Consider the following 12985-nt stretch of genomic DNA (forward strand, 5'->3'; position numbering starts at 1 on the left):
AGCAATAGCTTAAAGTGCACTGATCACACTATTTATGCTACAAAACACACTAATCACACTATTTATACTACAAAACACACTAAACACACTATACTATAAAATCACATTATTTATGATACACTTATTACTATCTATATTACAAGACATTAATCACATTATTTATACCATAAAACACACTAATCATGATACACTTATCACACTATTTATATTACAAAACAGACTAATCGTGATACACTAATCACACTATTTATACTACAAAATCATACTAACCACACTATGAAACAATTATCACACTATTTATATTACAAAACACACTATTCACATTTTATACTACAAAATGGCGTAGAATAGTACACAATGTGCGATTTGGGACGCACTGTAAGAGTCTACGCAGTGTACACACCTGCAGCATGGCATTGTGGAGGCTCCGCCCTCTAAATTCAAACCTCCGTCTGTGATTGGTCATTTGGGGCGCTGCGTCAGTTGTGTGAGGACTTGTGCACGCGCGGCCATGTTGACTGAAGTCTGACGAGACAAAGGGACAGTGTTCATGAGAGCTACAGCAACAAGGAGTTTCCTAGCACAGAAGCGGATACTTACGTTTAAGAGATCAACGAAGATTTAAATCCTTGAGGTTAAAAAGGTAACATACTTGAACTCGGTTGAAATTGTGAGACGTCATCAACGCACTAATTTACAGTACGGTTCTCCCGAGCTCGCTAGCTAGTTAGGTTAGTTAGCTAGCTAGTTAAATAACTTAATTCGAGTGGTCCTTTAATGTTAATGCACTGAAGATACATTGTTTTAATATGAACTTTTCGTGTATGAAGCATAATTTGTCCAGTGTTCGATAAAGACTAATCGGCCACATGATAGATAAATATGTTCACTATCGTTAGCTACATATGGTTTAACCGCCATGAAGCTAACTAGCAACGTTAGCCAACTAACTGTAGTTGTATAGTGCTTTTGGGCCAGCTGAGTATTGACGCTAATTAGCTAGTCATGGCTGACAGTTAGCCTACCCAGAACATTTAGACTGCAGGTTAAGTGGCAAGCTGCATTGTTGCAAATAAATGTTTGAAGTTAACAATGTTAACTAGCTATGAATCTCTGACTGGACTCAAAGGCTGCATGTACAGTGGTATTGGACAGTGTTGTACTGGCATAACTGGAGTAATACAATCTTCAGCAGCAGATTATACGCAAAACTAATTGTTCACCTTTCCCCCTAAACATAACTCATTTCACTGTCCTTCCAAGATTTTCTTTTTCATAGCTAAATAAATACCAGCTCAGATATCCATATCTGAAAAAAGAATCCAAATTTTTCGACTCAGTGAAATTTAGACTGGAAAAGTATTTGTCCTGCCAGTGTTTACTGCCTCAAGACAACTTATTGGCAATATTTTAAATAAATCCAAGATTCACACAGCTTTTCTAGATTCTTAGAAAGTCTTGGCTCTTCAGCCAGTGTTTTAAGGAAAAATCCATAAAGCAGCTTATGTCCTTGTTGTATTCTTGACAAAAGCAGAACAGGAGAATGGATTTGCCTTTTAGCTATGAGGCACACTTCTTTTTGCTATTCGCTTCCTACAACGTGTTCGATAGATGAGCCCAGAAATATCAGATTGTTTTTGATCGTCATTTATTGATCATTACCGCTGTCATTACATAACATACCCTTTCCGTCACATGCCCTGTACCTGCCCCCACTCCATCCCAATCACCCCACCTCCATTTTCAGCCCTCATCTATGGCTGATTACGTTACAAGACTATTAATTTTATGTCCGATAATGATTTAAAAAAAACTACTTAAGAACATTTTATATACAGATGATGTTATGCAGTAAAAAACAAACAAAACAAAAAAACACAGCCGGACACCCCTTTTAATTAAACAGTTTTTGCAATCCACTCAGATTTCCACACCCGAAGACAAAATGCTAAGAAAGACAATTTCAAGTCCCTGACTTTATCCAAAAAGTATTTACTTGTGAGAAACTAAAAATATGTCCCAATTTTCATTTTTTCTGACTGACCTGGTTAGTAGGCTTGCTTTATCTAGTTTAAACATTGTCTAATAATTTATTTTATATTTTAAAGGTGGAGTACAGCAGAATCCAGATTTTTCTTCACCGAGGTGCTCAAAGAGACGACAATCCGGAGAGAAAAGAAGCAGCTAACGAATGCAGAATTGAAGTAATTCTGTATTGTCTTTCCGGATTCAATATACTGCCATTAGGTTCACTAGGGACATATTTCTATAACATTGCTCATAAAGATAAAGAAACACCAAAAAACTTTGTAGATCATAACCTGAAATGAACATTTCTGAATTTCATACACTCTTCAGCACTTGGATCTGAAAACAATATCAAAGGTAGTGAACCTCAGAGAAAGACAAAATACTGGAATTTAATTGAAGATAGAAGTAGACATTTTACAAAATCTTCTGGGTTAACAAAAGTGACAAAGAAAGATAGCATATTTGTGCTTTTACATACAAAAGTCCAAAGGCTCGATTTGAATGATTTCAAAAATACACACTTGCTAATCGTGTATTTTAATAGCGGCAGCAGGTTATATTTATTCTTATAAATACTATTTTCTCCTCTTTTGGGAGAGTTTTCATAAACTATTTTCATACGTCAACACCTCTTATTTTCAAGAGGTCTGCACGTACAAGTGAGAGTAGTACACACGACTGTTTACACAGTAGGGTATTGAGTTTGACAGAAGCAGTGACGGAACAGGAGATTAGCGAAAGCATCCTAGAAGAGAAATCTTCAAGACACCAACGACTCGGAGAAGTTATTCCTATAGCAATGGCCACTGCAAGGACGCAGATCCCCACCTCGGTCATGGGAGTCACCAAGCAGAATGGGCAGGCAAGGTCAGCGGACCTCCAGTCGGGATCACACCCAGCAACAGTGTTCAGTGCCTCCAAGAAAGGAAGCAGTATACCACACACCAGTGGTGGCATCAGGTAAACCTCAAACAATAGGTACATGTTGTGTACACCTGAATCTATGTCTCTGTCACTGGTTTTGAAATACTTTTGGATATATTTAATCTTTTGTTCAGATTTGGAGATGACTGGAAGAAGTCCCTGCAACTCCCACAAAAAGATATGAGAGTGAAAACCTCAGTAAGTCAAGTGTGGGTCGCGGCAGGTCGTAGTAATGGGCGTGTCGAAAGGTATGGGTGTGTCGGAAGGTCTGGGCGTGTCTGAAGGTCTTTTCAGTTGGTCGCGAAAGCTGTCTGTTCTACTGATAGGCAGGCCGTATGCTTAAAAGCTATTGACCAACAGGTTTCTTAACAGGAAGTGACCATTCGACGTAGACACTGGGTGTGTGCCTTGTAGTCACTATCCCTAAGCTTTTTTCCCTTCTTTGACTGTAATAATGGCGCTAATGACAAAAATATTAAATTAAAATTTACTTCAGAACTTCTTTCTGTCAACTGAGACGGCATGGCCACGGGTTACTGACATCATCACCAGTGCATGTTTGTTTTGGTTTTGGTGTACCGGCAGTTAATTCGGGGCACCGTTGAATGAGGATCATAAATAATCCAAAACAAATTCAAATTATTATTTGAAGGATACTAATATCTCTTAAAAGAAGACTAAGTTCAGTTCATAAGTACGAAATTTGCTCTCTTGTCTATTACCATTGTATTGACTGCACATGATAGCAAACAACATGTCATAGAAGTGGCAATTTCTACTGTTTAACTTGTAATACAACTATGATTTACAATTGTACGTTTTTCTGTAATTTCACTCCAAGTGAATGCAAACTAAAAATGTGAAATTTTTGACTAAGAAGTAATGAAGCAATGGAAATGCTGGAAGCGTTGATAATCATCTTCCTGTCTAAAACAATTGACATATCTATATGGTTAATGCTGATTGGCCAACACGGTTCCAAGCAAGGAGTTCTACCTTTAGACACACCCATTTGCTCCGACCTGCAGCTATCCCTATCTCCAGTAAGTTAGAAAATTACATACATGCATACTATTGCCTTGAATAAAGAAATCTGCCTTATTTAAATTTTTCATTTGTATTTTTTAAACCCTTTTTACACCTTGGCATGTAGGGTTATGTAGTAGCTAACATTAGTTAGTAATCTAACATTATACACTCACTGTCCACTTTATTAATAACACCCACACATTCATGCAGTTGTCTAATCAGCCAATGATGTGGTGCCAGCACAATGCAAAATATCATGCAGATACATGTCAAGAGGTTCAATTAATATAAGTAATATAGATGTGCTGGTTTGAGTATTTCAGATACTGCTAATCTCCTGGGATTTTCACATGCAACAATCTCTAGAGTTTATATATATAAAAAAAAAAAAAATGTGTGGAAAAACAATCAACATCCTTCAGAGAGGTCTGCAGGCTGAAACACCTTGTAGATGAGAGCTCAGGAGAATGACCACACCAGTTTGTGCTGTCAGGAAGTCTATAGTATCTCAAATAAGCACTCTTTACTGTGGTGAGCAGAAAAGCATCTCAGAACACAGCTATCATGGGTACAGAATCACCAAAACTGGACAGTTGAAGACTTAAAAAAAAAAAAAAAAAAAGACCAGGTAATTTTTTTTTTTTTTTTTTTCTCCCCCCTTCTTCTTCTAATCTTCAATTGTCCAGTTTGGGTGAGCCTGTGCCTATCATGGTCAGTTCTTGGCTGACAGGAGTGGAAGCCGATGTGGTCTTCTCCTGAGCTCATCCACCTCAAGGTTTGTTGTTTTGTGCATGCTGAGATGCTTTTCTGTTCACCATGGTTGTAAAGAGTGATTGAGTTACTATTTCCTACCTGGCAGCCTGAGCCAATCTGGCCCTTTTCCTCTGACCTCAGCAAGGTGTTTCCACCTACAGAGCTGTCATTCTCTCAATGTTTTATGGTTTTCGCACCATTCTGTGTACACAACTCTAAAGACTGTTGTGTGTGAAAATCCCAGGAGATCAGCAGTTTGAGATAGTCAAACCGGCCCATCTGGTACCAACATCCATGCCATGATCAAAGTCACAGAGATACATTTTTTTCTTCAATCTGATGTTTGTTTTTAGGTGAATAACCTAAACACCAAATAATTTTCTTTTTCAGGATGTGACCGCAACCAAGGGCAATGAGTTTGAAGACTATTGCCTTAAACGTGAATTGTTAATGGGCATCTTCGAAATGGGTTGGGAGAAGCCATCTCCTATTCAGGTATTGTGAAGCTACCTGAATTATGCAACATGGGGCAGCTTCGGTGTTGCCAGGTGTGTGGTTTTCCTGAAGAATGGGATACTTGCACTCAAGGCTGTGTCTCCGGTATCACTGATTACATTTGTCAGTACAGTGAGACAACAATATATTGCATGTTTCCTCCCATCCCCTAGTCTTACAATAAAGTCATAGTCTTAGGCATTCGTTTCTATTAATAGTTATTTTCTTACCTTCATAGTTGTTTATGTATGACAAAGCAGAAGCATACAGTCTGGCACTTTTCTCCAGCTTACTAAAATGAGCTTTGCACATGTTCTTGCATATATGATGAACGCTATTGACGTTTATTTTCGGGAGCTCCTGCACACGCTGGGGATAAAATGGCATCATTGCTATTATAGTTGATGAGCTGGAAACAGAAGTGCTGTTTTGGTTACAGTGTGGAAAATGTTTGTGCAAATAACCCATCGGAATACTTTTGAGTTGCTAGTGCAGCCTCTGCCTGTAGTTCCTGTTTGTATATTTTAAGGGTGTTTCAGGAGGTGGACTCATCCCTGTTGATGACTTTGGCATCGAGTTCTACTTGTAATTAATTGGTATAGTCCATTTTTGTTTATGATAAATGTATAATAATATAAGACCATTTTAGTTTGGCCACGTTGGTTTAAAAAAAAAAAAAAACTGTTTAGGTAACCTTAAATGCTAAAGTGCTTGTCAGGCGGAATCTGGAAATCAAACATGACTGCAGTTGCATCTTCAGGATCAAATACATTTTTGTTGTTTGTAACTTATTTCAAATAAATTATCTGCAGTGCATGTTTGGTGTGCAAGTTTTCTGTTGGGAAAGGTTAATCTAATAGGTGCAAATGTGTTGATACTGGTGTAATTGCTCATTCTCGGTAGCGGTATTTATGAATCTCTGCTGGAAATATTAAATATTTTTGGGTGGAGGAAAAAGACAGATCATGTGAATATTAATTGTTGACTCTTTTTTTTTCCAATTGTGCCTTTGTTTTGAAGGAGGAGAGCATTCCTATTGCCCTATCAGGAAGGGACATTCTAGCCCGGGCCAAAAATGGCACAGGGAAGAGCGGAGCCTACCTCATCCCTCTCCTGGAGAGGATTGACCTAAAAAAGGATCATATTCAAGGTAAGATGACTTGGAGAAACTGAAAGAGTTTTATGCTGTCCTTAATTTGGCTCAAAAAAATTTTTTTGGTCTGTATTTTGTCTTTATAAACCTACTTTTTGTCAAGTGAGCTCAAAAGACTTTATAATTTAGATACTGTATGTTTTCTAGATCGAGACAACACAATAATACTCTAAATACATTAAAGCAACACACTGTGTGTGCTGTCTGTGGTAGGCAGACAGGACAAATGGAGACATTTTTGAGACCAACATATTTGTAGTTACTTCTGACATGTATACATCACTTGTGCATATGAAACATCAGAATGTTTTTGTTACACAGCCCTTGCATGTAGTTTGTCTGTGGTTTTGAAATAGAGAAGAGTTCCAATATCCCAGCTTTCCAGGTAGCATGTGACTAGTTTATTAGTTTGCTATTGTGTTGAAACGTTATGCACCAGAATAATACTTTCTCCCGCTCTTGTGCTCTCTCGCTCCCTAGCCATAGTAATGGTGCCAACTCGTGAATTGGCTCTGCAGGTGAGCCAAATCTGTATCAACATGAGCAGGCACATGGGGGGAGTGAAGGTCATGGCCACTACTGGTGGAACCAATCTAAAAGATGACATCATGCGCCTGGATGAGACAGGTGAGAGCCTGTACAGATCACCCAACAGTTTGAGAAGGGTGTATTAAATGCCTCAATAAAATTTAGAAAAGCTCGTCTGCATTTTCTAAATATATTTAGGCTGATGAACATATTTAGATGTTCTGCCTGCTCCAAATCCCCCCCCCCCCCCCCACCCTTATTTTTGCGCTGCCTTTCTTTAGTACATGTGGTGATAGCCACACCAGGCAGGCTGCTGGACCTTATGAAGAAAGGTGTGGCCAAAGCTGACAAAGTCCACATGATGGTGATGGATGAGGTAGGTGTGTTTACCTGCATGTAAAGTCTTAAATTACTAGGATGGAGATGTCAGACAGCTTTACCTAGAAACATGAGTATGAGAACAGAGCAGAAAATATCAAAGGTCTTTACTATGGTCCATACACAGAATGAATGCTCTGTGATGTGTCTTTCTCATTGTCATTATGCCTCTTTCCTTAGGCAGACAAGTTGCTCTCTCAAGACTTTGTCATCCTCATTGAGGATATAATTGGATTTTTGGACAAGAATCGTCAGATTTTGCTTTATTCTGCCACCTTCCCTATCACTGTACAAAAATTCATGGTCAGTGGCGCAACCAAGAAAATATCATAAAGAGGGTGGGGATCAGTTACAGGGGGCTGTGAAGTATTTTCTGCATTTAGGAATCGGATTTGCTTATGGTTTAACCTTTACTCTTGAAATTAAAATTTGTTCTCAAAGTTATATTTCCTTATGTTTACGTTTCCTATTTGAGTTCTGCATGTGCATTTTTTTAAAAAGTATTTATTTATTTTTATTTTTTAAACATGGATTAGTGTTTTTGCTCTCACCTCATGTAATTAAGATTACGAATTGAATCTAAATAAATATTGGATTAATACTGAAATCTAGATGTCTTTAACCTGTATATATCTCTCCTGCATCTGTTTTTTTTTTTTTTTTTTTTTTTTTTTTTTTAATTTAAATTAAAATAAATAAATACTAACTAAATACTCTTGTTCTGTACAGTCAAAATACCAAAGAAAGCCCTACGAGATAAACCTGATGGATGAGCTGACTCTGAAGGGCATCACTCAGTACTATGCATATGTAACGGAGAGACAGAAAGTGCACTGCCTCAACACGCTTTTCTCCAGGGTAGGACGGCAGGAGTGGTTTTTACTCTAATTTCTTTATTACTTTAACGTCTAAAGTTTGATTTCAAAACAGTGTGTTTCTGTTTTTAGCCTTTTTTTTTCTCTCTTCTTCAAATTAGGCCAATTCATTGTATTCTGTATCATAATATTTACTTAATGATAAGTACATTCATGCAAACTTATTACAAACACATTTTTGTGTCCAGGCAAAAATTTATTTTGCCAAAATACAATATTAGAAAAAATAGAATCCCATGGTATTATAGATACCTCTTGATATAAAAATAAGTAACAAATAGTAATGGACATTAACGCTCATCTGGGACAAGTAGAAGAGACCGTTACTTGCCCGACTGGACAAGTAGCCTGAAAATGTCATAGACAAGAATAATAATAATAACAATAGCTTTGTTCAAGTTCAGGATATTCTGCTGCTGAAAATAATCTGGAGCGCATACAGCGGAATCCAGGAAAGTGCCGGTTTAAACTGACCGTCACTTAGAAACAAGTTTGACCAATCAGAATTCGATTCGACTTCACTTCAGGCAACAGCAGCAAAGTGTGTCATTTTCATTTTCTAAAAAGCGATGTTTAAGTCACCGCTACCCGGCTAAGCACCCGGTAAAGCATCAAACTCAACAAAGAGGAAAGAAAAGAAAATGGACCACAGAATATGGGTTATGAAAATAAAAGGGAGAGGAACTTTATCCCTACCTGGAGAGATGTTGTCAAGTCATGTTCACAGCTCTGTACAGTTGCAGTACATTACTGTAAACACTGTAGCTAGCTGCATCGCTACCCGGTGTAAGTTTATTTTTCTGCTGCAGAGAATCGAGTTTATTGCATATGTACTGTTAAGTTGTTTTTCGTAATTTTAGACAACATAGAAACATTAGCTTTGACTTTGTTTGAGCATGTAACTCTTAGTGAATTTAAAGCAGCTTTTTATACAACTAGAAAAGAAGCTAATATTTTTATATTGTGTTTGTAAGAAAGTGCAAAGTATTCCTCTATTATCGCTTATGTTTATAAGTCAAGGGGACAAGTGGCTGCAGGCATGATCTACTTCTGTCCCGTGACAAAAGCAAACGCCACCAGCACAACATGAGGACAAACATGATTTGAACAATTAAGTTCGTGTGTTTGCTTCTTTTTGTGACGGCAACAGTGCTGTTGCCAGCAAGTACATCACTGTTTGGTGTGGTGCTGTTTAAAGCTGAATGACTCAAGTAAGGTGTTATGAGCTGATAGAACACTGAGTATATTGCATCTAAATAATTAAATTTACACCACAATTGGAAAAAAAAATCTTTTTTTTTTTCTCTCTGGGCAAGTAACTTAGTAACTGAATTTTGTGGTTAGGTTTGTTTGCACTTTACCCTGGGCAGGATTTCCTCTCCTGAGTTAAGAGTTACTTTCTCGTTTTCTCTCAAACAACCTTCCATCCCACTCTCAAGCAGTATTGGTCCATTCGGTCTTGCATTTAGTTTAGCATTTAAAAAAGTTTTTCCCCGATAGCTGATGTGAAACATTAGCTACATAAAGCTCTTGGGAACTGCGATTTAATTCTGATGGGATTAAGGATAAGTTGAGTTGCTGTTCATTTGTAATTTTATATCTTTCATGATTTATTCTTATGCCGTCTTATTTAGCTCCAGATCAACCAGTCTATAATCTTCTGTAACTCAACTCAGAGGGTGGAGCTTTTGGCTAAGAAGATCACACAGTTGGGCTACTCTTGTTTTTACATCCATGCAAAAATGATGCAGGTAATTTTTTTAGTATATGATAATCATCAGAATGACCTCTTTAGCCATTGCTCCTGACTGCTCACAGATTTTTGTTAAATATAAATGCACATATTTCAATATCACAGGAATACAGAAATCGTGTGTTCCATGACTTCAGAAATGGTCTGTGTAGAAACCTGGTTTGCACAGGTCAGTATATCTTGTTCTTCAGATTAATCTGGTCTGCAGCAGAGTTTCATTTTATCATATATATATATATATATATATATATATATATATATATATATATATATATATATATATATATATAAAAATAATATAATATATATAATATAATATAATATAATATAATATAATATAAATATGAGATAAAATGTGTGTGTATATATAGAGAGAGAGATTCAGCATTGTAATTTCTTTTTTACAGATCTTTTCACAAGAGGAATTGACATTCAGGCTGTCAATGTGGTCATCAACTTTGACTTTCCCAGAAATGCAGAGACCTATCTACACCGCATTGGTAGATCAGGTAAATACCCCAGATCTGCTTTACATGTATAACATTCTTTGATGTGAGTCTAAAGACCTCCAGAATAGATTGGAAATATTTCTGAATTCCTGGATCCAGAATTTCTTATAATTTATTTTAACACGTGGCAGGGAAGCAGTATAGCCAATTATGTGGTGGCTTGGGAGGACGTGTTATTTGTCTCTACACAAAACCCCAAAATGAGGGGAAGGCCAGATTTTGATGTAAATTGGGTTTTTCAATACCTTTGCCTCAGGTGAATAATTATAAACTCACTGAGCATGTTATTAGGAACACTATGATTATACTGGGTATGGCCTTTCTTTGCTCTCAAAATGGCCTCTATTCTTCACGACATAGATTCCACAAGATATTGAAAACATTCCTTTGAGGTTCTGGTCATGTCACGTTCGCTTTGTGACATTGTGCATTATCATGCTATTAGTAGCCATTAGAAGATGGGTAAATTGTGGCCATGAACGGATGCACATGGTCTGCAGTAATATTCAAATAGGCTGTGGCATTCAAGCGATGATTTGATTGGTATTAATGGGCACTAAGTGTGCCAAGAAAACATTCCCCACACCATTACATCCCCTCCACCAGCTGGACTGCTTACACAAGGCATGTTGGGTCCATGGATTCATGCTGTTACTGATTTCTGACCCTACCATCTGTGTGCCTAAGCAGAAATTGATATTCACCAGACCAGGCCACGTTTTTCCTGTTTTCAACTGTTCAGTTTTGGTGATCCTGTGCCCACTGCAGCTTCAGCTCTCTGTTCACAGAAGTGGAACCTGACGTGGTCTTCTGCTGTTGTAGCCCATCCACCTCAATGGTGGATGTCTTGTGCAATCTGAGATACTTTTCTGCTCATCACAATTATACAGAGTAGTTATCTGAGTTACTGTAGTCTTTCCGTCAACTCGAAGCAGTCTGGCCATTCTCCACTGACCTCTCTCATCAGCAAGGCGTTTCTGTCAGCAGAACTACAGCTCACTGGATGTTTTTTTTATTTTTTTTATCTCACTATTCTAAGTAAACTCTAGACACCATGAAAATCCCAGGAAAACAGCAGTTATAAAAATACTCAATCCAGCCCGTCTAGCACCAACAATCATGCCACAGTCATGATCACCGAGATCGCATCCCCCCATTCTGATGGTTGATGTGAACATCAAATGAAGCTGCTGGCCCATATCTGCATGACTGTATGCATTGCACTGCTGCCACATGACTGGCTGATTAGATAATTGCATGAATGAATAGGTGTACAGGTGTTCCTAATAAAGTGCTTGGTAAGTGTATTTCCGCTTGTCTTTATTTGGGCCATACTGCAGAGCTCATGTTGGGTAAACATTGGGCCAGTTTAACAAATGAATCTGTGAAAACAGTCTGATGATAAAGAAATTTGCTTTCCTCATGCTGCGAGTGTCATGCTTTGATTTTTAGTCATGGGCAATAGCACAATGGACATAAGCCAGACATAATACATTCAATTTGTAAACAGCTTAATAACCAGTCGTCAGTCTATTCACGATGTGCACATGCCATTGGTTACATTGTACAGATGGCAGTGGGCAAAGTTTTCATTTTAAAAATAGGATTTTTTTCAATTAAGGACTGGATTGTGATAGAGTAATTTAGTTGCTTACACTGTAAATAATGAGAAAATATCTAATGTTGATTCTCTGGACTTTTTGGAAGTTCTCTGGAAGATTTTATGGGTTGTATTTGTAGACTTAACACTTTGACTGTCAAGACAATTAATTATGTAATATAATGCTTATTAAAAGAAAAGGGGAAACCCAACTGAGTAATTAATGAGTCTCTTTATATTCTTTGGTGATTCTTACACACACTACACAGGAAATAGGATTTAAATGCTTGTAGTATTTATTTATTTCAGAATGTTCTTTGTATTTTACTAGGCAGGTATGGGCACCTGGGTCTGGCCATTAATCTGATCACTTCAGATGATCGTTTCAATCTGAAGACCATTGAGGATCAGCTAGTGACTGACATTAAGCCAATTCCCGGCAGCATTGATAAGAGCCTATATGTGGCAGAGTTCCACTCCATCAATCACGAGGAAGAGGAAGAGAAGGAGGATGCACTCAGTGCACCGTAATTGGTGAGAGACTGAACTCTACAGGCCACTGGATATCAGTCAGCTTTTAATTGTAGTGATTATTGCTGCTTATCTTTGTTGTTAAAGGAACAGAGGTGTTCTGTTGGGTACAAGTACATCTTTTACATTCTTTTTGTGAATACAGATTATTTACAAATGAAATACTTTATAATAATAAAATGATATAATAAAAATGATATGTATAATAATAAACTGGCAAAAATGTGGTTAGAGACCTTAATCATGGAAAAAAATATAGACCAAAGCTAAAACCACAATATTAAACACAGGGAAATATAAATATTACTAATATTAATAATATTTATAGCAAAACAAATACTAACATATTTGTAGCCAATATTGTATAAACATCAATACAAAAAAAGATTCTAATTCAGTGTAATTGTTTTCTTTTTGTCAGATTCT

General features: G+C 37.3%; 1 protein-coding gene across 2 annotated transcripts in view; it reads left to right on the forward strand.

The window, feature by feature from the left end:
• Positions 1–477: 477 nt before the first annotated feature.
• The window catches only part of ddx61 (DEAD (Asp-Glu-Ala-Asp) box helicase 61), a 13522-nt gene continuing 1014 nt past the window's right edge, over positions 478–12985 (forward strand). The window contains exons 1-14 of one of the 2 annotated variants that reach the window (XM_053631616.1): positions 480–643; positions 2109–2991; positions 3090–3153; positions 5128–5232; positions 6253–6382; positions 6866–7012; positions 7195–7289; positions 7472–7594; positions 8021–8149; positions 9801–9917; positions 10025–10088; positions 10327–10428; positions 12360–12562; positions 12981–12985. The exon at positions 12981–12985 is cut by the window's right edge and continues 1014 nt beyond it. In XM_053631616.1, the coding sequence (XP_053487591.1) occupies positions 2831–2991; positions 3090–3153; positions 5128–5232; positions 6253–6382; positions 6866–7012; positions 7195–7289; positions 7472–7594; positions 8021–8149; positions 9801–9917; positions 10025–10088; positions 10327–10428; positions 12360–12559 (1437 nt within the window). In that variant the 5' untranslated portion in view covers positions 480–643; positions 2109–2830 and the 3' untranslated portion in view covers positions 12560–12562; positions 12981–12985. Of the gene's footprint in view, positions 644–2108; positions 2992–3089; positions 3154–5127; positions 5233–6252; positions 6383–6865; positions 7013–7194; positions 7290–7471; positions 7595–8020; positions 8150–9800; positions 9918–10024; positions 10089–10326; positions 10429–12359; positions 12563–12980 lie in introns of both variants that reach the window. The other variant, XM_053631626.1, reaches the window with a different exon arrangement.

Source organism: Ictalurus furcatus, chromosome 1 (assembly GCF_023375685.1).
Source record: "Ictalurus furcatus strain D&B chromosome 1, Billie_1.0, whole genome shotgun sequence".
NCBI lineage: Eukaryota > Metazoa > Chordata > Actinopteri > Siluriformes > Ictaluridae > Ictalurus > Ictalurus furcatus.